Below are 25,513 nucleotides of genomic sequence, written 5' to 3'. Positions count from 1 at the left end.
ACATTTTGGAACTTTCTAAACCATTCAAGTAATTTTGAGATCTTTTCAGAAGTTCTCATGCGTTAGAAAAAAACAGAAATATATGTTTGAACATTTTCGCCACCCACTACCACCCACTACCACCCACCGCCACCAAACTCCCTTACTACCACCTGGAGACCAAGGGGTATTTACCACCCCAATGAGAAGTTGATTGGGGTTGGTGGTGATTGAGAAAACTGTGTATTTACGTACTAACAAAGCATGTTATATATTAGATTAGATAAGATATATTAGATTAGATTAGCTGCCCGGCTGCGGCTTTGCCCGCGTGGAATAATGTAATCCAAACAGTAACTCTGTTTAAACTATTGGTTACTGGTTATACTTACGTTCTTTGTATGTCATAAATGCGTTAGTATGTTTTTAACAAAAAAATTACGCTGCAATCAGTCCCTCCAAACTATCAGCCATCCAAAGTTGTGGCAATGTGAGCAATACTTATTCAAATTATATTTGTATACTAGCTGACCCGACAGACGTTGTCCTGTCCTTAGAATTTTTCCAATATTACTTATCTACGAACCTACTCTGACATAGCTACCCACCACCTACCTCCCTACCTTGAAAGACTGACTGATTATTCGCATATTTGGTAGCGGTACCAGCGCACTTAGTACATTAGCACGTGAGGCAGCTCGATCAATCGCGCGAAGTTTTCTTATGTTAAATTTTCTAATTTTCCACGCAACTTCATTAGAACCTTCTCCTGACAATAAAAAAAAAAGGAAGTAGCGAAATCGGCCCAGCCGTTCACGCGTGCTGTCGTGACCAAGAGAAATAGGGATTCACATTCTGGCAAAAGATGGCAAAAAAAATTAAATAAATAAAATGTATTTCTGAGTGAGCACGTTATTTATGTCTCAACAATAAACGACGATTACTTACAAAATTATTTTTTATTTGGTACACTACAATACTTTATAAATGTGTTGATATTCATTCTAATGCTTTATGGTATAAGACATTTTTTTGTTTGGTTGCCTGGCGCGTAAACAAATAAAGCTGACGGTTTCCCAACACGGGAGCAGGCGACATACAACTGTCCATGAGAGAAACATGGGTTTTCAAAAATAACATCGCAAACACTCAACACCTGACCCTGGGATTTAATTACAGTCATAGAAAAAGCATGCCGCCTTGGAAATTACAGTCGTTTAATTTCAAATGGTATGTCAGTTGTTACCATTGGGATTCGGGGTATCAACACTTCTTCTCCCTTACATTTTCCTTTTAGAATTGTTGCTTGGATCACATTGTTAAGTAAATTTGTCACTGCTAGACATGTACCGTTACAAAGACATGGAGGGTTAATATTTCTTAACATTATTACTACTGGTCCTACTTTCAATTGAAGATTATAGGGTGGCAATCTTGTGCCGGAAATTAGGCATGGTGACACCCTTTTAAATTTTGTTTTTATATTTTAAATTTTCTTTGGAATTTTTTTTTATTATTTATCTGGTTGTTAAGGGGGTGATTTACTCTTTGTTAGGCCGGTGTACGCCTCGTGTTTAAACTTTGTGCCAGTGGACTGAAGCACCTTCTCAGGGGCCTATCTGATATTTTGCTAGTCTAATGTGGATGTGGGCAGCCCGGTTGAAATTTCTTTCACCTGCAGTCACGTCCCGGGTTTGTAATATTAATTCCCTGCATGACCAAAATTGCATAGAGCAGCTTGTGGGCTGCAAGCTGCTACTTCACAGAGGCCTGCTGAGAATAGCGAGTCTCGTCACGAACGGGTCTCCAGTGGACCTGCGTTCCCAGCTTAGTGGCATTTTCTATCCACCCTCCCCCCTCTCTCCCCCACCCCATAGTTCTGAGAAATCAAGCCAGGAGCAGTGACCTGACGTGAACCTAGCCAAGATGGTGGCCTGCTTCAAGGACATTCTCCCTGGTCCTACAGAGACGTCCACGATATCTAGCGGCAGAAAAAGTAACTTCGGGCCTGGTCGCCAGCGTGCAGAGCACATGCTCGTGACACCTGGTGGCAAGTCAGCTCACCGCCTCAGTTAGTTCCCCTTTACGCTGCTAGAAAGCAGCGCCGCGGCGCCATAAGGCCCTATGCTTCTTTCTCGCGGCCTGTAGAAGTCGATTGTTTGCTGCCTTCTGTACCTGCCCGTAGAGAGCGCGCATGTCGTGTTGTTTTCACGACCACCTCGAACTCCTTCGGAAATTTTTGGCCCTGAGCCGAACCTTCCCCCTCTTTTTTCCTAGGGCCGACCACCCGATTTAATTAGATGCTTTGTCCGCCATCACCGGGACTCAGTACTCTGACCTCGGCTACTGACCACGTCTTCTCGGCGTCCTCTGCGCTAAGAGGCTTTTCACGGGAATGGCGAATTCGTGTGCTTAAGAATGAAGTCAGTTGCTGTAAGGGATGTGATCCCATTTGTACAGTAGCCAGTCAGGAGTAGTCATTAGAAAAAGTCATGTTTAGTTAGATTTTTAAATTTTTTTGTTTTACTAAAAATTTTGGTTTCTTCCGTGTCATCCGCGGTATCTCGGTGCGCGCCATCCTGATGTCGGCGCGAGACACCTCGGGAGCCCTGATTCCACACCCTGTTTGGTGAGTAATCCAGCTTTTTTCTCCTCCCCAAATTCTCGTTTGTTGGCCTTTCGCGCCGACTGTGTATGACTGTCTGGAAGCAGGTCTAATTCGTTTTGAATTTGACTTGTGTTTCAGACAGGGTCGAAGTGCTGGGGAGACAAATTGCTCCCAGCTGGTTGTCCTGGACCTCGAGCTCAGAGTCCCGTTAGAAGAGATCTTTCCCTACCCGACGTCTTACCGTGAAGACCCGGGTGATAATGTAAAATAAACATCTCCCCCCTTTCTATCTACGAACTACATTAAAAGAATGAGTAGCCTACCAGCGAGCAGTGATTTAAGAACTTAATCTTCAAGAACATGTAGAATCAAGGAAATTAATTATCTATGTAATGATTGGACGAATCAAATTTTGGTGTGATACTACAAATTTTTAAATTTTTGTTTATGTAATTGTTCGTTGTTAAAGTTGAATATGTGTTGTTTTAAATAATTTCGGGGCGACCCCATTTTTTTTTTTTGGTAATTGTTAAGATCTTGATTGTGATATCAGAATAATGCGAAAACATAACTTCTTCATAATAAACCAGGGAAACCTATAGACCAAACTACTTATGTAGTGTATTTATTTATCACATACCTTCTTCTATTTAACGATCCACGAACTCCCAAGTTGCTAGTGTGCAGGGAGTGTGAAATTTGTCTTGTTCACCGCCTCGTGCCCCCTCTGGTAAATATCTTTAATTTTCTTAATATTTTTCCCAGCAGTTTCCAAGGCTTTTTTTATTAAATTAAAATAATATAATTTTAAGGCACGAGGGGCGTTACAATCTTGACAAATCCAATGAGTTCAAAAATTCTGGGGGATAGTTGATATCATCTTGATTAGTTGCGCAATCAACTGATTTGTAGTACCTATGTCCTCAATTTACAGGCAATTTCATTTTGAATTATGAAGTTTATTTCATTTACATCCGTGTTTTTGGCAGCTGATATAGCACGTTCGCTCAACCAAAAATGATATTTGTAATTTTGAGCGACGGTTGGGAACACATTTTGTATGAGCTCGGTTTTTGTTTCAGTAAACTGACAAAAATTGACAGGAAATGAAATGCAGCCAGTCAAAATATCTACAGGAATTTTGCCATTACCAATGTCAATAAGTTGTTTAGAAAATATTTCTCCAGATCGATCATTTTGCAATTCCACAAGCACATTATTGCTTAAATTTAGTATCTTAACGTATTTCCACAAAATGGAGGAATTTAAACATGCACTGAGTTCATCCACTGGCGTTGACCGTGGAATCACTGGTAATGTGTGACGAAAATCTCCTGCTAACAAAATCATCGCTCCACCAAATATGTTTTTATTGTTTCGCAGATCTTTCATAGTTCTGTCTAACGCCTTCAAAGACGTTTTATGTGCCATCGTGCATTCATCCCACACTATCAACTTACATTGCTGGAAAACCTTTGCATTGCTTTCAGAGCCGCCAGTAGTTGTTTCCTAAACAATGAGTATGTAATGTGTTACTGGTCTTCAATACTAGAGAAGCACTCGATTCTTAAAGTAACAATGTATAACTGATTCGAAAACACATGACAAGGCCTGCTAAGGACTCGCTTCGCCTTCTAAGAAGACTGTAGTTATCAAGAAATGCTAGTAATTTACTTGTTTGTATTTGAAGAATTTTTTATTTTAATTTGTGTTGCTTTATTTCTCGAACCTGGAACCTTAATTATAATTTTAATTAAATTAGTATGCTTTTAACTAAATGCATATATTTTGCATTGACGAAGAATCGAAGCGAGGACAGGAATCCATCAATTCAATAAATTAATGAGTTATTTTTTGTTGAATTTTGACCTTTTTCCCGAATTTCCGGGTTAATTATTATGAGTTTTTAATATGGTGGACATAACGACTTACTGAAGGCTGGTAGACTAGGAGCCTATGCTGCTTTTAGGATTTTGAACATGATTTATTGATATTATTTTTTACTTGAAATTAAAGTTAATGTATCACCCCAGGATTGAACCAAGGACATAAACTGCCTAATCAATCAATATATTAATTGCAGTTTTTTTTAATGTATTTTGGAATTTTTCCGAATTTCTAGGTGAATAACTACACATTTACAAGATGGTGCCTAAATTTCAAGATAGCGGGCGCCTCAGTAATAATAAATTAATATTGCACTCTAGCAGACAAAAATTAAATTAACATGGTGGTAGCACACTCTAACAGACGAAAACAAGATGGCGGACATGAAGTCATACTAGCTGGTGATATATATACCTTGGCATTAGTGGGTGTAGGTAAGTGGGTCAGTGGCTTCCGTGGAGGAAGGATCCATCCATCATTTTTTTATTTTTGACCTCACCAGGTTTGAACCAAGGACGTTTTAAATAATATTTAATTAAAATTCGATAACTTAATTTTTTTTATAAATTTCATTTTTTTCCAATTTTCTAGAATAAAAATTCCGGATTTTCAAGATGGCGGAGCGTAATGAAATTTGCAACATCTATAGAATCCAAGATGGCAACCATAATGAAATGTGCAACAGTGTTTTTAAATAATATTTCATTAAATTTTGATTAATTAATTTTTTTATAAATTTTAGAACTTTTTTATTAAAATCGGATGATAATTACAGATTTTAAGATGGCGGATATGATGTAATACTAGCTGTGGATATGTATATACGAGTATTTACTTTGGCATAAGTGGTGGTAGGTCAGTCTGCCAGTAGCTTCCATGGAGGAATGATCAGTCGCCATTTGTTTATTTTGACCTCGCTGGGTTCGAACCTAGGACTCCGAGATCCATTACATAAGTGCGTTTTTTATTAAAAATTTTTGAAATAATTTTTTTACTAAAATTTTTATATTAAATTTGATTAATTAATGTTTTTAATTAATTTAAAAAAATACCAATTTTATAGCATAAAAATTACGAATTTACAAGATGGCAGCCATAACAGAAATTGCAAAAGTCACATCATCATTCAAAATGGTGGAAAAGAAAATGGCATATCTAAGATGGCGGATCCAAGATGGCCGCCAAGGACAAGGTCAAGATCATCCAAAATGGCCGGCGTGACGTCACAATCCAAGATGGTGGACCGCCACCACAGCACCACACCCTGAACCCTGGCGCCGGAACCCATTTACATAGGTACTATTACTACTGATGTCTGTCAACCGTGTCGTGTGTATGTAATGGTTAGAAACATTTACTATATAAGCGTGTTTTTTTTTAATTGACGTAAATACTGTATATTCACTTTAACGCGATATTTTGCTGTCGCATCGCATTCTTCGCTGTTGTGGTTACAGCATAAAGCTGGCGGGGGCCACGGACTGAGTATTGCTTGCCGCGCTTCGCTCGTACCGCAAAGTTAGCTCGTGAGCCGTCCCTTCGCTGTTTCCCCAGCTTGGAGAATCCTCTCTCCCCCTCCTCCAGCGAAACCCCCTCCCCAACCCACAAATCCTTTTCTAATCACCCAGTAGCGAGGAGGCAACGCCCTCCAGTAATTTTGTTTCGTCAATTACTGCTCGGGCGTGGCGTGGGCCGGTTCGCTTGAATGCCGCCGCCAGCCTGAGGCAGTGTGTTGGCGTCACATTGAACACTCCAACTTACCAAGCGGGACATCTGTGTGCGCGTACAGTCGGTTAGTGTACTTTGCGACCTCGTAATATTATGAATTGTTGATCTCAGTGGCGGATCCAGAGGTTCACCTCTAGGATTTCAGAATAGCCAGAGAAAAAATGTCTTAAAATTACTAAATTTGTATTTAATCTACTCACACTACACATAACATACAACCACCAGGTTTTATGATTCTACAAGAAATTCATTAATTTCATTAATTCATTAATTCATTAAAATATTTTATTGGTTTCAGAAACAATAATTTTAGTCGGTAATATTAATGTAGCAGAAACAGGTTTTTCGGGGGGGGGGGGGCACTTGCCCCTGGTGCCCCCCCCCCCTTGGATCCGCCTAAACATCTTATCTCTCGGTATACGGCATTTGAAAGGAGTAATTTCGTGAAAAGGGAACCTATGTCGATGAACGGAAATATGTCACAAAGATGGCAGACCCCCGCGTAGCAACATAAACCAGTATATATTCACTTTCGTTAACATTCGGGGACATAACAAATGTATTGGTGTGCCAAACGAAGCGTTGTGATAGTGAAACTACCCTGGAATATATTTTGGATGTATAAAGATCTTAGCTCACGGTATACAGCATTTGGTAAGAGAAATTTTGAGAAAATGGAACAAAAATCGATGACCAGAAATGTGGGACAAAGATGGCAGACCAACGTGTAGCCACATAAACACGAATATAGTTATTTTCGTTTAAATTGTGTTGCAAACTAAATTTATTGGTGTGCCAAATGATTCTGTATGATATCGAAACTACCCTGACATATATTTGTAATAATTGCATGTATAAGTTTTAGCTCGTCTGTTGTTACAAATGATTCTGTTTTTATGTATACTAAGTTTTACAAGTTAGGCATAATTTCTATTTATTATTTTTTCGATTCTAGTGTTAATTTGCATGTTTTTATTTATTATTTCATACTTAATTGTCAAATTTTGCATGAAAATATTGTGTTCAAATAATTTTTGCTATACAAATATTATATGATTATTTTTCCGCTGATAATTGGGACATGTTTCAGTAGAGTGTCACATGGTAAGGAATTGCATTGACCCTGGTTCGAGTCCCGAACCATGGCATGCAAATCAATGCGCATTCTGCGGACAGACGAGAGGTCTGGAAGTGTATTTAGATAGAGGGACATTTAGCTTGTAAGTTAATGCACAATTAAGGTGTATAAATACATCCCTTCAAATTTATTACCAAATTTTTTTCACAAACTCTGAATAGATAAACATGTGTTGCAACAAGCAACTTGTGATTCTAAACTATAACACATTCGTTGGCGTAATTCAGGTACAAAGGCATTTAGCATGATGATGCTAATCAGGAATAAGCGTCGTACTATATGACAAATACATCACTATAAAGCTTTAAGTACTTAATATCTGAAAAGCGTGCGAGCACACACACACACACACACACACACACACACAAAAAGTATTCGTGCGCAAGGATACAAACATATTATGCATTTATCAGTAAGACAAACATGGGATTACGCACATAAATAATAATACGTAAATAGCATGGCATCTAAACTGACAGATAGACGTAAATAAATTACTTTTGTTTTCCGAAACAGAAAACAATTCTTATTTATTGTGAAACGTACTCCTTTAGTCGAATGCATGCCCTTAATCACTGAGTGAACATAGCAGTAAAGAAAATAAGCAACTGCATATATATTCTTACTCAAATGATTACAGATGTTTACCAAAAGATTAAATATATATGGAATAAATATACATAATATACAAAATATGAGTAAACACATGGAATTTTTGCCCAAGAAAACTGTGTGGCAAGGTAAACAACACAAGAGGAAACTCAACAGCGCAGGGCTTGCACGCTACACAATCCAGTTAGACTTCACCGTAAAGCTAGCTGTCATACTGAATGCACCCAATATACACGATGCAAACATTTAACAGCCAAGGAATCAAGCAAGAACCAAACGGCCTAAATAAACTTTAAAGCGAACTAATTAATACAAGGCATGAGGAATACTGCACGATACAGCCAGCAGTGGCGTAGCGTGGGTGGGGCGGAGGGGGCGGCCCGCCCCGGGCGGCAGCCCGCGGGGGCGGGTCGCCAGTGAAGTGGGTTGAGATCTGATCTATGATTCATTCATTACATTTGTGTCAGACACACTATAATGTTCCATTTTTATCTAAAATTTTGCGTACCAACTATTTTTTAATATTTATTTTGTAACCCTTCTTCCTCCTCAATTGGAAGAGGGGTTGCGTCCCCGACTCACTCTGGGCGCGAAGGGAAAAAATAAATATTAAAACCAGGCATAAAAAGCTAAACAATATAAATTCCCCACACCACTGCCCAGGGGTCAGGCCAAAAAATTGAAAGGATATATTAGCAGAGTAACCATTAAACAAACAAGAGGCAAGACTTTGGACGTATGTTATTAAAAAATAGAAATTTGCAAAAATAATTTTTACTATACATAACCATACAAGCTTAGTTACAAAAGCTGACGTTAATAATGGCAGCATCTTATCCCCATTTGCGATACTAACAATAACCTTTAAAAAATCGTAAAAATATAAATACTGATAACAACAAGTATAAAAATATATAAGGGCGTGAGGCGTGGCCACTATAAAATATCAAAATTTACTGACTGCCCTAATACCAAAAATCAAACAAGACAATCAATACAAATATATAAAAAAATCTACAAAAATAATACTGAAGTACAAACAAATTATTTAAATAAAGTTCTTAAACTCTCAATCAACGGTTTAGTCTTTCTTCAGATGTTCGTTGCTAAAGACTTGCCAAAAAAACAAAGTTAATATCCTAGGCGTGCGCTGGCTTCCTGACCTTCCTCACCAACTCCAGAGTCTAATGCCACGCCGGGCCATAGGTACGAATTCACAAAGGCGTGAATGATGACCAAAAAAAAATTATCTTATTTTTAAGGGAAATGTAGCAAAAACTCTTCACGTAACATAACCATGTTACCACAGAAGTATTTATCATCAGCTTCAAACAAAGTCTTACTTCTTTATTAACTTGCCAATGATTTTATAAAAACGTAGAATGGCCGCACCAACCAACATCAGGCTGCGCATGTAGTCCAATACCGATCGCATACATTTAATAATACTGCACAAGCTGATATATTAGCTAAATGCCAACTTTACGTATGCAAATTCCGATGACAAAGTCTCAAAAACAAATTGCAAAATGTTCGTTTCTTCCAAACTTATACTTTTATTGCAACTACAGGCAAACGGGCGACCTTTTTTAAGAAAATCCCACACTGGAACAACGTGTGAAAACAAATGGGCCTCTTCACCAAACTGGCTAATAAAAGTTCCGTCCAAATAAAATTTAGTATGGGAAAATACACAGTTCACTAGGTTTGCCAAAAACCACTGCAGTACCACGAGGGTAAAAATCAAAATTGCGGCCTCTCTTTACCTTGATAAGTTCAGTATCACAGGGCAATCCATTGCCCTGTCACCCAGCGTGGAGCCTCCAGCCCAATACTCTTCGTGGCCCGTTGCCGTCCGGCACACCAGTCCGCGCCGTCACATGGCTCTGTCCTCGACGGTCGCTCGGCACACTCTCACCCGGCCCCAGCTGATTTTTTCTCCCCGGCAAGCCGAATGTCTGACGTCATCAGCCAACCGCCGGGCGCTCGCCAAGTGGTATTTACGTGAAACACAATCGATGTTCTTAAACTCATAATCGATAGCTACCAAACGGCGTATAACTAATTAACAGAAACAAATATAATTAAAAGAATTTACAGATAAATTAACATTAATTAAAAAAGGCGTAAAAATACGTGAAATAAAAACCATATAAAACTAGAGACCAGCAACAAAAATAAATTACAAGTAAAAATGTGGCCCTGCCGGCCACAACCTCCGCCTTGAACAAAAAAAAATTTAAACAGCAATCTTAAAAAACTAAAACGTCAAAAAAAAAACCTTGGACTTGGAGACAAAGTATTCTCAAAAACTTCTAATCCAACAAACCAGCCCAAACTCAAACAAACAAACCTGCAACAAGGAAAACTTGCCTCCAAAGCCTCAGTCAAAATTTCAACGCTCAAAAAAAAAAAAAAAACAAGAGAAGGATTTTCCAACAAGTAACGGAAAAGACAAACTAAACTCACAAACCGAACAAACGGGATCTAAGTATGCCAAAACAAAACAAACAAGCTCCAAAGTCAAGACCGAAACGTATTAGACAAAACCTTCTCTCTCAAAATAATCAATAACTAAAGGTTGCAAACTAAAGCAAAGAACTATAAAAACAATAACCTCACAGGAAAAAAATCAAAACCATCACTGGAAATCTAAAAGACCACTAAAATTCCTGGTGCTGATCCTGCTCCCGCAGCTTGCAAATTAGCGTAAACCTGTTCTTTGGGAAGTTTATAAATCCAAGAAACTGCCATTATTAAAAAAATCAAAAAAGTCAGCAAAATCGCAAAAGTCCAAAGTCTCTGCCTAGCAGAGTGGCGCAGGTTGAAACCCTTCTTCCTCCTTAATTGGAAGAGGGGTTGCGTCCCCGACTCACTCTGGGCGCGAAGGGAAAAAATAAATATTAAAACCAGGCATAAAAAAGCTAAACAATATAAATTCCCCACACCACTGCCCAGGGGTCAGGCCAAAAAATTTAAAGGATATAATAGCAGAGTAACCATTAAACAAACAAGAGGCAAGACTTTGGACGTATGTTATTAAAAAATAGAAATTTGCAAAAATAATTTTTACTATACATAACCATACAAGCTTAGTTACAAAAGCTGACGTTAATAATGGCAGCATCTTATCCCCATTTGCGATACTAACAATAACCTTTAAAAAATCGTAAAAATATAAATACTGATAACAACAAGTATAAAAATATATAAGGGCGTGAGGCGTGGCCACTATAAAATATCAAAATATACTGACTGCCCTAATACCAAAAATCAAACAAGACAATCAATATAATATATAAATATATAAAAAAATATTACAATAATAAAACTGAAGTACAAAAAATTTATTTAAATAAAGTTCTTAAACTCTCAATCAACGGTTTAGTCTTTCTTCAGATGTTCGTTGCTAAAGACTTGCCAAAAAAACAAAGTTAATATCCTAGGCGTGCGCTGGCTTCCTGACCTTCCTCACCAACTCCAGAGTCTAATGCCACGCCGGGCCATAGGTACGAATTCACAAAGGCGTGAACGATGATCGAAAAAAAAATATCTTATTTTTAAGGGAAATGTAGCAAAAACTCTTCACGTAACATAACCATGTTACCACAGAAGTATTTATCATCAGCTTCAAACAAAGTCTTACTTCTTTATTAACTTGCCAATGATTTTATAAAAACGTAGAATGGCCGCACCAACCAACATCAGGCTGCGCATGTAGTCCAATACCGATCGCATACATTTAATAATACTGCACAAGCTGATATATTAGCTAAATGCCAACTTTACGTATGCAAATTCCGATGACAAAGTCTCAAAAACAAATTGCAAAATGTTCGTTTCTTCCAAACTTATACTTTTATTGCAACTACAGGCAAACGGGCGACCTTTTTTAAGAAAATCCCACACTGGAACAACGTGTGAAAACAAATGGGCCTCTTCACCAAACTGGCTAATAAAAGTTCCGTCCAAATAAAATTTAGTATGGGAAAATACACAGTTCACTAGGTTTGCCAAAAACCACTGCAGTACCACGAGGGTAAAAATCAAAATTGCGGCCTCTCTTTACCTTGATAAGTTCAGTATCACAGGGCAATCCATTGCCCTGTCACCCAGCGTGGAGCCTCCAGCCCAATACTCTTCGTGGCCCGTTGCCGTCCGGCACACCAGTCCGCGCCGTCACATGGCTCTGTCCTCGACGGTCGCTCGGCACACTCTCACCCGGCCCCAGCTGATTTTTTCTCCCCGGCAAGCCGAATGTCTGACGTCATCAGCCAACCGCCGGGCGCTCGCCAAGTGGTATTTACGTGAAACACAATCGATGTTCTTAAACTCATAATCGATAGCTACCAAACGGCGTATAACTAATTAACAGAAACAAATATAATTAAAAGAATTTACAGATAAATTAACATTAATTAAAAAAGGCGTAAAAATACGTGAAATAAAAACCATATAAAACTAGAGACCAGCAACAAAAATAAATTACAAGTAAAAATGTGGCCCTGCCGGCCACAATTTAAAAGAAAAACTGCGAAATCACTGACAGAGCTCTTTATAACGTTTGTTTGTTTACATACGAACGGCAACATCGCATCACGCCGCGCCGCCCGGCGCGCGCGAGCCGAGTTGAGCGGCACTCCTTATTATGTTAATTACTCATACAAAATCTTTTATTTCACGCGTCGGCCCGTGTCGATGCCTCTCTTTCGCACTCATTGAATTTAGTACTACGCATTGTACTGTAAAGTTTGACCTTAACCCAGGGCAAACCAAACAACTTCCGCAAGCCGGGACACAGTAAAACTCCTATATTGCCCCGTACCGCGAGCGCAGGTAAACCCAAAAAAATATTAAAACCCAAACTAATAGCAGGCTTAAAAAATACTAATAAGGTTGTGAACAGTGAGAGGAGGCAGCAAGTTAAAAAGACACAAAATTTATATGACAACATTTAATATATATATATATTAGGGTGATGCTTAAAAATGAAGGTTAAAAAATTTAATGGTTCACCCTCTCATTTTATTCTCCCACATGTAAAATGGTCTAGAATTTTTTTTGGCTCTATTTAAAGTGAATTTAGGGGTCGCTACCAGCATTTAAAGTTTATAAAATTACCAATATTGCAGCACATGAATTTTTAATATAAGGAAATAAGTAATTTTAAAATACTTGAGCAACCAACCACCACTTAACACGTTAAAGGGAACATTGTCGTGCTGAGCCTTCCCTCCAAGCCACATCACCCCTCCCACTCCTCAAAATCCCTCATTTACTCCTCTCCAACCAACCCACAGCCGAGGTCATGTGTGAGTGGCCTGTCAGTACCTGTCTGGGCAGTGTGCCTGTCTGATCTGTGCAGTTGTTCATGTAGCTTATCCAGAGTGTTTTTAAAAGTAATTATGATTGTGAGTGTGTGGTTAAAGTTGGTTATTGAAAGTGATTTTGGTTTGTGAATTCATAGTAAGTGTTTTTGCATTCATTGTTTAAATAGTAAACCAAATAATTACACAACAAAATAAAAAATATTATTTACTTGAAAAGTTTTTATCTATGTATGCTGCAAATTTATGAATTTAAACTGAAAAGTCATATAATTTATGGTTACTAATTTTATAACTATTAGTATTTACCATGGAAAATAGTAAAAACTCTGCAATTTCTACAAGGAAAAAGACAGAAATATGGTTGGTCGGACAGATGTCTGAAACGTTCGTTCATACCATACTTTCATCTAACGGTAAAGCAAAAGATTCGTGAAGCTGCTTATTCGACCTCTAAAGATTTGCTAGCCGTTTGGAATAAGGCTAGGATACCTACCAGACAGCAAATACATGTTGTTGATAAAGTAGAAAAGTTATTCAAAGAGTGGCAGAATCTGAAGAAAAATAAAGAGAACAAATCTAAAAGATCAGCAGTATTAAGACTAAAAGAAGAAACATGGAATTACAATTTAGATTACTTATTTGATGTAGCGCATGCAAAGGCACTGGAAATGATTCAAATTCAAGAAGATAGAGACTTTTTAGTGTTGCAGCGTGAAAAAGGACGTCCAGGGAAAATAGGTGGCATTGACAAGAAACTATCCAAGAAGGAAGAAGAGCAAGAGCGTAAAAAGGCTCGAATGGAGTTGCTTAAGGCAAAAGAATGTGATAGTATTAAGGCAATCACGTGTAAATCAGAAATTCCTAGCATTTTTTCCGATGATGAATCCTCACATGATTACGACAGTGACTTTGAGGGCCCTTCAACATCTAAATCTGGGGAAATACAAAACATAGGACTAAAGAAAAGAGAAAGAAAAAATCTGCTTAACAGAGAATTGACTACAAGCTTGGATGTTGCAAAAATAAGTGATCGCAAAGCAGCTCTTGTCCTTACATCCACTTTAAATCGGCTGGGACGTGATCCTACAAAATATAATCTAAATTTTTCTTCTATACGCCGCCAGCGAGTTGAATGCAGACAGAGCATAGCAGAATATATAAAAAAAGGAGTTTTCAGCTGCTGTACCTTTAACTGTGCACTGGAATGGGAAAATGTTAGAAGATATTACAGGACAGGAAGTAGTCGATCGTCTTCCAGTTTTAGTTTCAGGGAAAGAAATATGAGGAAGTCAACAGTGTTTTAGCAAAAAAGGCATTGAACAAAATTTGTGGCCATTTATGGTACATTTCTGAAGAACTGATTGCTCTATCTTTTTTTGATGATAACGTTGCAAATACAGCAAAGAAAAAAATGGTGGAAGCACTGAATAAAGAAGGAGCTGAATTCTCTCCAAAGCGCATCACTGTTGACCTGGACACTATTAATAAGAAAGGGCTGAAGGACTTTGTCAGCAGTAAAACAAAACGATTCTTTTCCATCGCCGGAATCGATTCAAAGTTTATTGAAAAAAACATTGAAGATTGGAATAAAGACGAAGAATATGTCAATATGAAAGAAATAGTGAAGTCATTCAAGGTAGTAAATGATACTGCAGAGAGAGGAGTGTCCCTTATACAAGAATATAATAAAATTCTTATTCCTAATGAATACCAGAAACAGTACATTTTATTACTTGTAAAATAATTCAGGCAGAAGTATCCAGACTACAAAAAATCCACATTGTTGTCTGCCTAGTGGACTATAGCAGTTGGTTAGGTTTGATTTGAATAGTTTTCAAAAGACTGTGTCTGTACGTATTTTTATTGCATCATTACGTTAAAACAAAAAATTATACTCTTCGTTAAGAATATAAAATATATATATATATAATTTCAGACACATAATATATATATAAAATATATATATAATTTCATCACTGTATTACAAGACCATGTTTGATATAAATTTGTAAGGAAAAGAAAATAAAAATAATAATTTGCCAAATTGTGTTTTTTTTTACCATTTACCAGTTATTTTATTATGTAATTAAAAACCAAATTGAGATAATTTTAGTATTTAAATTAGGTTTTAATAACATTTTTATGCTGAACAATCACAAACAACTGGGTTGTGATAAAAAATATAAATTCCCTAAAAAAATTTTTTTTTTGAAAAATTTTAATTTTGCAATATTTTTTATAACTTCAAAGCTTGGTAGCAACCCCTAAAAATTGTCAAAAAAAATTGAAAAAAATATATTTTGTTTCTCTCATCAGGTAGAACAAAACGGTGGGGTGAACTACAGCAAAAATAAAAATAATTTTTTTTGGTCTTTTAAGCATCACCCTAATATATATATATATATATATATATATATATATATATATATATATATATATATATATATATATATATATATATATATATATCATAGAATCGTTTCATCACAAATCGGTGCATCCATCATAAAATACATAACCTATTACTACTTATAAAAAATAGCTATATAATAATACTAAAAAAATACTTTAACAATTCCCCCGAAAAATTATAATTTTATCATATACTTCGGAGCTCCGAAAATTAAATATAATTACCAAAAAGGCATTAAAAATATATAAGAACATAACTCCGCTAGACTATCAAACTTGACTATATTGTCGATTGAACAAGAATTGGCTGCTAATATTGATTTTGACAAAGTTATTTCTGACTTCGCTGCTCATAAGGCCCGTAGAATCCGCTTGTAAAACCGCTCATCCTATTTTAACTTCAATAAAAGGTACCTCATTGTATGTGAAATTTAATTTTAACTAAGCACCTATAGAATGGGGGCGGCAAAATGGGTTTCCCGCCCCAGGCGCCGAGATGGCACGCTACGCCACTGACAGCCAGACATGTGAATGAAACTAGCAAAAAAGGTATGTGATCCCGAAAGACAAAACATATAATAAAAGAAGTTAAATTTAAATAAATACAAAACCCAAAGCAACAAGCAAGAACGCGGCGCAAGAGACATCATCTTGGAGCGACATGGCTGTAAGAGACACACAACTCACTGGCACCAGCACACGAAGATTAACGTTACTGAAATTTCTGCTATAGGCGGCGATCGAAAATACGAATAAACTGTAGCACAGACATTAATTTTAACGTTAATGTGCAGCCACCATGCACTAATAAAATACGTCCTCGGGTTCTCGTCGCACATAAAAACCAATGGACTCTAATAAAAATTAAAGAATCATCGCTGCGTGAAAATTGACGTTAATACAGAAATTAAGTAAACAGAAGAAAAATAATAGCTCAATAAAAAACAGAGGGCCAAGCGCCCAAGAGATTTACAGGCTTCGCTCCTACACTGCGCATGCGCGCTACAACTGGCTAGGAAGGGGAAGACACCCTCCGTGGTGGAGAGGAGGTCGGGAGGGGGAACGACGAATGACAGGAGGCTAGACGTCGCACGGGCGGTTCAAGCAGTGGAGAAACCACTGCAGAGTAACAGAATGAAGCTAATCTTGCGTACACAACTTGCCCACACTATGCGCACCAAAGCAACACAACTGTTCTGAAACTACCTGATGCGCATAAAATGCACCAATTTTGATAACATTTGTAGGAAATAATTAAAAATTAGACTTACCTCACCTGGGTTGGGTTGGGTAGGGTTCTGTTCACACTACAGCATCGTAGCTGTTCCGTAACTACTTGTGGTGCATCAAGTGCACTAACTTTCCTTTTTGTTTTTTAAGTTACCCTGTCTACGCCAGTGTACGAACTGCATTATAATTGTTCCGAAACCACCCAAAGCGCATCAAATGCACCGAATTTAAGGAAAATAGTAGGAAATAAATAAAAAATTAATCTAAACTAACCTGCGTTGAGATGGGTTGGGTTCGATTCACATCAAAGCATCACGGAAGTCTTTATGTCACCTACCCATGTTTCTTCACATTTGATAATACCGATACTGGTGGAGATGTGTTGTGGTGAGCGGATCATGACAACACCGGGCTATTGCATTTCAGAATCGAGCCACTGGACTCGTGTTGCCGTGTGTCTTCAGAAGTGTCTCTAACCCTTGTTTCCTTGGACTTGTTTACTGTATGTCTTCAGTGGTGGCTTGTGGTGCCTGAAATTGTTATTGCTGTGTGCCTTGAGAAGTTTTTGTGGTATCCAGACTTGTGTTGATGTGCCTAGCACCTTTATCTTCAGTGGTGGTGTTACCACGTCTTTTGTTGCAGTGTGTCATAGAGGCGGTCCTTGCAATCGCAGTGCCTGGAATAGTGATACTTTTGTCTTTAGAAGCGGCTCTAGCATTTGTGGTGACTGTAATTGTGTTGCTAGAGTTATCAGAGGTGGCTCTGGCACTTGTGGTACCGGGACTTGAGTTTCTGCGTGTCTTTAAATGCGGCCCAAGCAATCTTGGTGCCTGGAAGTCGTGGCTACGAAGCTACAAGGCTACGAGGCTACATGGCTCCAACTGGCTTAAATAACTCTATTCAGCTAATTTATCTCTTGCAAAAAAAACTTGATGCAAGTATTTTCGATTCCTGTCAACAGTTGTCGTCACATCCAGTGTTGTACAGACAGTCACTGTTTTATGTGGAATCCAGGATGCTCACTCGCGATCGCAAGAGAAGGAGGGGTTCGCTAGACATCAAGGAGAAGGAGGTTCCTCTTGCATGATAGTGCTTCTCAACTGTCTCAAGACATAGTAATCGACTGAGTAATGAATTAAAAAATATATATTATAAGTTTTAAGTTGGTAACAGGGATTCACCGATTAAATGAAACTCTGGATCAATTGCATATGTCATATAAAAAAAATTGCTTCTCAGTAATAACCTAGACACACAGAAAATAAACCAAATATGGCCAAGAACAGAGGTACACGAGAATACCAACGAAGTCTTGCAAAATCAAGCTCAGTGAATGTTTTTGAGGTTGGAAAGGTTTTTTTTTCTAATTCTGATTAAAATATTATAATTTTTAATTCGGTAACAGGAAGTCACCGATTAAAGGATACTATGAATTCAATTGCATGTCTCATATAAAAAATTGCTTGCAGTGATTGTTTTCTCAGCAATAACCTGGAGCACATGGAGAAAACCAGCCATATATAGCCAGCAATAACTAGGAGTACACTGAAAAAACCAACGAAGTCTGTCAAAATCCAGCTCAGTGAATTTTCTGCTGTTGACGACAATAAAATCACGAAAAATTACCGAACAACTTCTGTCAGTTTGTGAACTTCTCCTTGATTCAGCCAGTTAGAGTTATACCACTTGGTTGAAAGGTATTTCAAGTGTCGAAAAGTTAGACCTCTTGGTTTTGAGACGCTTGGCCTACACGTCTAACATTGTACATGTTCTGGTTGAAAGGTACGCCGATTATCGGCAAAGAAGGTATTTCGGTTCGAGGTCGCTTGACCTACACACATGAAATTGGACATGACTTGTTTGAAATGTATTCCGAACATCGAAGGATTATAATTCTTGGTTCTGAGACGCTTTGCCCATAAGTCTGACATTGGCCATGACCTGTTTGACAAGTATTCCAAGTATCGAAAAAGAAGGCATTCGTGGTAGCATAGTGATAGCAGGTAACATATTGTTACGTTACCGCGGGTTCGTAAAGGATAGCCCAATTAAAGATTTTATCAAACTACACAGTTTTATTTATTGCCACTACTTATGTCACTTACAAAAATCTTCTAAAATGGCAAATAATTAATTAAACTTAAAGAAAGGTCTATTCCCCAGTCACTCGTTCCACACACCTCGCTGGGCCGCACCTGGCACAACTCTCGCCGTAGCACCCCTCGTGGGTCTCCGCCGCGGGACTCCGTCGCCACACTCCGCCGCCGCCGACGCACTTCCCCTTCGCCGAGAATCCGCTCGACTCCTCGCTCGCAACTTCACTCTGGACTCCGCCGCGCCCGTGACTCTATAGCCCGGAAACTCCGCCGCGGGAGAACTCCCGACTGAACACTCCCAACTGACTCCCTGCCCTGACGTCCTCGGGCATATATATATAGGCCCCGGCGCAATTCCAGAACTCACGAGAGCGGCCGGGGCCAGTCGCGTCATCGCGAGCAGTCCCGACGGCAGAAATTTCTCGAAAACACGTGTCGGCGGCTCGCGTAACTCCGCAGCTGGCAGGTTTCGGATGTCAAACTAACAGTGCCGCGCGGGGGAGCGGAGGGCTGGAAGAAGATAAAGCGGCGACCCAGGTGCGCACAGCACATCTCATGTTACGGCGGCATGTAATGCAGCCCAGCTAGCTCTGCACCTGCGCGTGAAGTGGCCTTGCTAACGTTCGTAACAATATTTATTCAGCTGGACAGTTATCTTGTACAGAGTCGTTTTTACATAGAAAGGATGATTAATTAACTAAACATTTTTAAGCTTAAATAACTTTTTTTTTTGCATTTAGTAAGGATCTATCCAAGAAAATAAATCATTCGAATCAATAAATAAATTAATGGGCGAATTATTTGATGATTTTTAGCATTTTTCCTAATTTCTAGGTTAATAATTACAGAATTTCAAAATGAGTCAACACCAGTAGGGTGTTATGCTGTAACCATAAAGCCAACTACTTGGACTGAAGGGGGTGTTTCATCTTAATGAAAGTAGCTTTTGGAATGCCTTTGCATATAAAAAATTTAGTGTGCTACTATTATCACTTAAATAATGAGTAGAAAGACCTTAATACATAACAAAACAAATATGATGACAATAAATCAACTGATGGGAAGTTTTATTACCACAAAAGTAGCTGACAATTCAAAAATCAGGATATCAAAAACTTGTTCGTAACTAGTAGTAAATGTGAAGGGGAAAATCTTTAATGTTCTCCCTAAAAGAGAGCACACCTTGTTACTTGCTCAAGTGTTGGCCACCACCTCGTATATGATACATCACGCTGATAGGAGCATGTGGCTCTGCTTCGTCGCAGTTGGCAGCAGATGCATCTAGTCACCCCTGGCCTAATCAGGACCGGTATGTTACCACGGGTCGTAGTACCAGCAGGTGTGCATGGCTGCTTGCATATGCCCGAATCTTTGCTGGAATCTGGGGTCGTCGGCGCTGTTGGATGCAGAGACAGTGTGGTGGCTTCAGTGTTTCTTGAGAGTCCTGCACACACACTCAAAGAATGATAATGGTTGTTACTGTCTGTAATGTTAAGCTCTCTAGGTTGTCTGAGGTTTCCGAGAGATATGATGGGCTTTGTTAAGATGCTTGTGAAATTCTTAGGTTGGGAATTCCTATGAGACAACCACAGGTTAACCGAATTGTGGCAATGTTGCTGAGTTGGGTTTCCTCAGCCTCTCATTGTAGCTCCTCCTCAAAACATGGCTCTTGGAATATCGAGTTGGTGGATTCAGCCCTCGCTGGAGTACATGCCATAAAATCCAGCACTTTAAACTATTGCGGCATTTTGCTAAATGTATGCAATGTTTGATCAAGTAAACTTGTCGGACCAGTTGTCTTGACATTTTACTTAACACATTCCACTCGTCCTCTAACATAACGAATAGTCTCACGTCTACAGAACACAATACCATGTTGTTTCAGATCGACATGGGCGCCTATCTCCGGACGACCGGAGATTAGACGACAGCCTGCTGGACGCTGATCTGTTCCCGTCGAAGACGGCCGGGAGCAGCCCGCTGGCCGCGAGGCGCAGTCTGCCGCACGACCAGGACATTCTGCGCGCCAAGGAGCAGGTGCTCGTGGGCTCGCTCAGTCGAGGCTCCTGCTGCGAGGACAAGGACAACTCCCAGAGGCTGGGGCCCAACACGCAGGACATGTTCGAGGTGCTCAGGACCGCTTCGCGAGCCCGCGCCGGCAGCAATGCACAGCCGAACCACTTCGGATCCAACCTCTTTAACTTGGTGGCAAACATCACCTTGAAAGTTGATGGCTGCAAAGGCGAGTTTACTCCACTTACATGTGCCAGTTATTCTGAAGATAAGCCCGATATTACGAATTCGGGTGATAAAAACACTGATATAAACACTTCAGAGGAGATTTTTAAAGAAATGGAAAATGACAAAAAAAGTAGTGTTAAAGGAATATGCTGCTCTCATTATGGTGATTACAATTTTAATAAGGAGGGCCAAGAAATGACAGACGACAATAGAGGTGCTCAAGAATGTATCACTGTTCCTTTGAATCCTTCGTGCTCGGGTTGTATGCGAGAGACCGAGTTGGAGTCATCATCCAAAGAGTGCAGCTCTAGTTCAAGCAATGTTGAGCCACATCATCACCAGTTCAGTGACAATGAAATTAGTTCGGAAAATGCATCATCGGTTTAAATTGAACCACAACAATTTCGGCTAAAGTGGTGTTGATCTTCTCCCTGATGCTCCTGCAGAAAGTATTCCTCTGCTCTAACCCACCATTTGGGAGTGCGAACCAGTCTTGATCTCCCACTGCACTGCCGTGTTGCTCAAGAAAGTAATCTTAGGCTCTCTTCCCAAACATTCAGTCCTCAGGGGGTAGAACAGTCATTCACGTTCAACATGCATCACAACTTTCTCTCCGATTTGGTCTAGGAAGGAGTAAGTGAAATGTACGTGTTCCAAGGAAATTGTGTTAAACGCTGTACTATTCTTTCTTATCGGATATCATTCAGAACATTTAAGATATTTCTAAAGTTTTTTTTAATAATTACACAGTTAATAATATATTTTTGCAATGAAACTGTAGCTTTGTGTATTGTATGGTGCAAATAAATGAAAAAGTTAGTTGAATGCCACCACCATGTGAAAATAATAACAAAAATTTTCCATAAAGAACAACATTGTGTCTTTCGTAATAAACTGTGAAAAACTCACAAAATAATTTTTGAGTAGAAATATATTTTAGCATGTAGTTATCTGTGCATCGCATTCCACTTTATGAGTGGAATATAAATTGTAGTTGCTAATCTTAGAGCTGTTTCAATGTATGTTGATGTGTTCCGAAACACTGAGAAAGTCGCATCGCTGCACTGGTATAAAATCCAACTAGAGAATGTGAAAATCTTGGAGTAAGGATTTGTCATGAGATGGTATTCTGTGACATCACTTTTTAACTCACTATAAAAACCCGTTAAAATAAACAAAAAAGTGAAAATGGATCTTGATCAAACCTGATGATAGTTAATTAGCATGAATTAAAATTTGCATCAATAATCACCACAGTCTGTGACCATAAAATATTGTATTTTAGACATTTTTCCACAATGCAGACACTACACTTGAGACAAAGTTCCAGGTGTCCAGCAAACATGGCACAGGCTCTCATGTGCGCCAATAGTGACTTCATGCAGTGTCTCCTGGTGTGTGCGGCAGAGCGAGGCTACCAGCCTACTTGCCTCGGTGAAGATCTTCCTGCTGAGGACGTTGCTGTTCGAGCCGGGAGACTGCATCTTCACGCAGCCATTGAGGCCGACGAGTGAGGTGGCCCTGGTGGCTGGACTAAGAGCAGCTTCACTCAGTGTCCCCTGGTGTGTGCGGCAGAGCAAAGCTTCCGTCATACTGACCGCGGCGTAGGCCTGTGCCCTCATGGAGCCTTTGTGACAGCCTGGGTCACCCTGGTGTTGATGGTGGCTCGCGTGTGGTGGTACATGGGAGAAGGCTGCGAGGCTGAGCTGGTTATGTGAGTGCCTCGCCCTCATAGTTTCACAAACATTTCGCTGAAACGAATCCTCCTTTCGATATGCAACCTGTTCGGAACTCGTCAGGTAGTTAGATTTCTCTTGTAAATTGAGTTCGCTTAATATTAGCTATTTAAATCCGACTTCCATATTTCTATAAATGTCTTTGAAAATACCCCTCATCGAAACTAAAAAGGCTGGTACCTTCCTATTTTGTACCAAATGTGTGTTTTGGATACCTTATGCCATTTTACTAAGATTTTGAAGTAAGGGAAAAAATGCCTTTCTTTTTGCCACTGCCTAAAACCCACCGTTTCTGTGCATAACGAGTATACATGTTTTTAGATGCAATGAGGAAATGCCTCGCCGAGGTAAACACTGATTTATAGCAGGAAATGACACACGAACTCATTGCCATCAGTAAAAATTCACAGTGTACTTAAAATACTTCAATGTTGCAGCTCGTTTATTTAATATTTACAAGCAGTCAGCAATTTCTGTACTTTTATTAGTACATGTGGTGATCTCTCAGACAAATAAAACCTGCTGCATTTGGGATAATTTCTTTCAAACGAACCTGAAGACACTTGCTCTATTGCTGCAGAACACACACTTAAGACTATCGGATGCCACACATGGTGGCTCGTGTCAGTTGTAGCTTTCGAGTTAGCTGTCTTAGCACAACAATGCTTCAAGAACAATTAGGCTGGTGCACAGAACCTAGCATAAGTATCGAGTTCCAAGATTATTACTGACACAATAAATATTACAATCCACAGCATGAAAAATGAACATGATAATATGTCATTGCAACTTCCCAAAACATGTTCGGCCCCAGCTGGGCTAAGGCTCAACAAGTAACTTAAGAACAAATAATAAACAATAATTAATAGCAAACCACGAAACCGGCTTCTGGTACACGACGTGCAGGGAAATCTTAAAAGGTACACACTTTATATGCTATAGTTAACACACACTACAATCCATACCGGCTGCGAAAATTATTCTAGTCTAATATTCACCTTTGGGGGTTGTTCCTCCCTCAATAATTGTAAGGGGGCTTCCACGGAACTTGAATACGATTAACCAATGTACACTTTTGAATGACGGTTGGGGGGAGGATAGGGCTTCACCACACTTTCCATTTCCCTTGGACGAGATTGAATTACGAGCGAAACTTTCGTTCTTGGATAATGAGTATAATACATTATGGATTAATACACATTTATCTAATCAATACCTTTAAATTATGAGTTAACATTTGTTTTTAAATTCATATAGGTAAAGGAACTAACATTCTGTAACTCGTTTGACGATTGTTCGCTCGTCTTTAGTTAGGTTGGTTATTAAATATATTACTCGTTGGGCGACTAGCACAGCATTATCTAATCAAGCACAAAGAAACCTTACTTCTATTAATATTAAAAAGAAAAATACTCATTAAATGGCTTTACTGGCATCATACTAAGTCCCCCAAAACATCTGCAAATATATAGTAGTCGCCTCTTCAATGAAATACACCGCCGACTGGCATGGCGCAGAATAGGGTTGATGATCCTTCCAGCAGTCCTCGCTGGTCGCTCCACCGCCACCGGCTCCGGGGGTGTAGGTCTTATCGGGCTCCTATGTCGTCCACACAATGGGGTTGTCCAGTCAGCCTCTGCACTGACTCCAGGGGATGCCCAACCTCCAGAGTAGAAGTATATGTTGGTTCATCCTGCGGCAAAAGTAGGAGGTGTGAGGTGGTGTCGGAGTCGGTGTCCGCCATCTTGGACTGTGACGTCATGGTGGCCATCTTGAATAAACTTGACACTGACCCTTGACCTTGAACTGGGAGGCCATTTTGGATTCTGCCACTTTGGATAGATCATTTCGTCTCGCTGCACCTTTCCACCCAGACGCGCGTTCGTTGCATACGTGACACCTGTCTGAGACGCCGATGAGGCATACCGGCCTGTGCGAAGCAGAGGGAGCACCACGGACGAAGTCAATGGTGGCAGCACCCTCTAGCAGGCGAAAAGAAAATGAAGGTTCTAAGATGGCCACGGTAATGTCACACTGTATGATGTAATATATTCCTTGGCACTAGTGGTGGGAGATTAGTCTGCAAGTGGTTTCTGTTGAGGATGAATCTGTAGCCATTTTTAATGGCTAGACCTCACTGGGTTTGATCCGAATACTCCTTGACAGAAGTACTTTTTCTTTATTACAATTTTATTTTATTAATTTTTTTTATAATTTTTAAATTTTTTTCTCTATTTTTACCTTAAAAGTTATTGATTTTCAAAATGGTGGCCATAACGAAAAGTGAAATATTATATAATCCCAGATGGCAGAACATTTTTATATTAAATTTTTATTTATTAATTTTTTATTTATTTAAAAATATTTCCCGAATGTGTAGAATTAAAAATATGGATTTTCAAGATGGTGGCCAGAACGAAAAATGCAACGTACAGGAGTAGGGCACTCGCTTCCAAGATGGCGGAAAGTTCTAGAATTCAAAACGGTGGAGAACAAAATGGCCGATCCGAAATGGC

At 39.2% G+C, this 25,513-nt stretch overlaps 1 protein-coding gene across 1 annotated transcript in view; it reads left to right on the top strand.

Annotated features, from left to right (window-relative positions):
* LOC134542693 (uncharacterized) overlaps window positions 1-22,131 on the top strand; it is a 29,048-nt gene extending 6,917 nt beyond the window's left edge. The window contains exon 2 of the mRNA XM_063387158.1: window positions 20,906-22,131. Coding sequence (XP_063243228.1) covers window positions 20,906-21,648 — 743 coding nt within the window. The 3' untranslated portion in view covers window positions 21,649-22,131. The remainder of the gene's footprint in view (window positions 1-20,905) is intronic.
* The last annotated feature ends 3,382 nt before the right edge of the window (window positions 22,132-25,513 follow it).

This window comes from Bacillus rossius (genome assembly GCF_032445375.1).
Source record: "Bacillus rossius redtenbacheri isolate Brsri chromosome 9 unlocalized genomic scaffold, Brsri_v3 Brsri_v3_scf9_1, whole genome shotgun sequence".
Taxonomy (NCBI): domain Eukaryota; kingdom Metazoa; phylum Arthropoda; class Insecta; order Phasmatodea; family Bacillidae; genus Bacillus; species Bacillus rossius.
The sequence above is the reverse complement of the archived record's forward strand: the minus strand, read 5'-3'. Positions and strand labels throughout refer to the sequence as shown.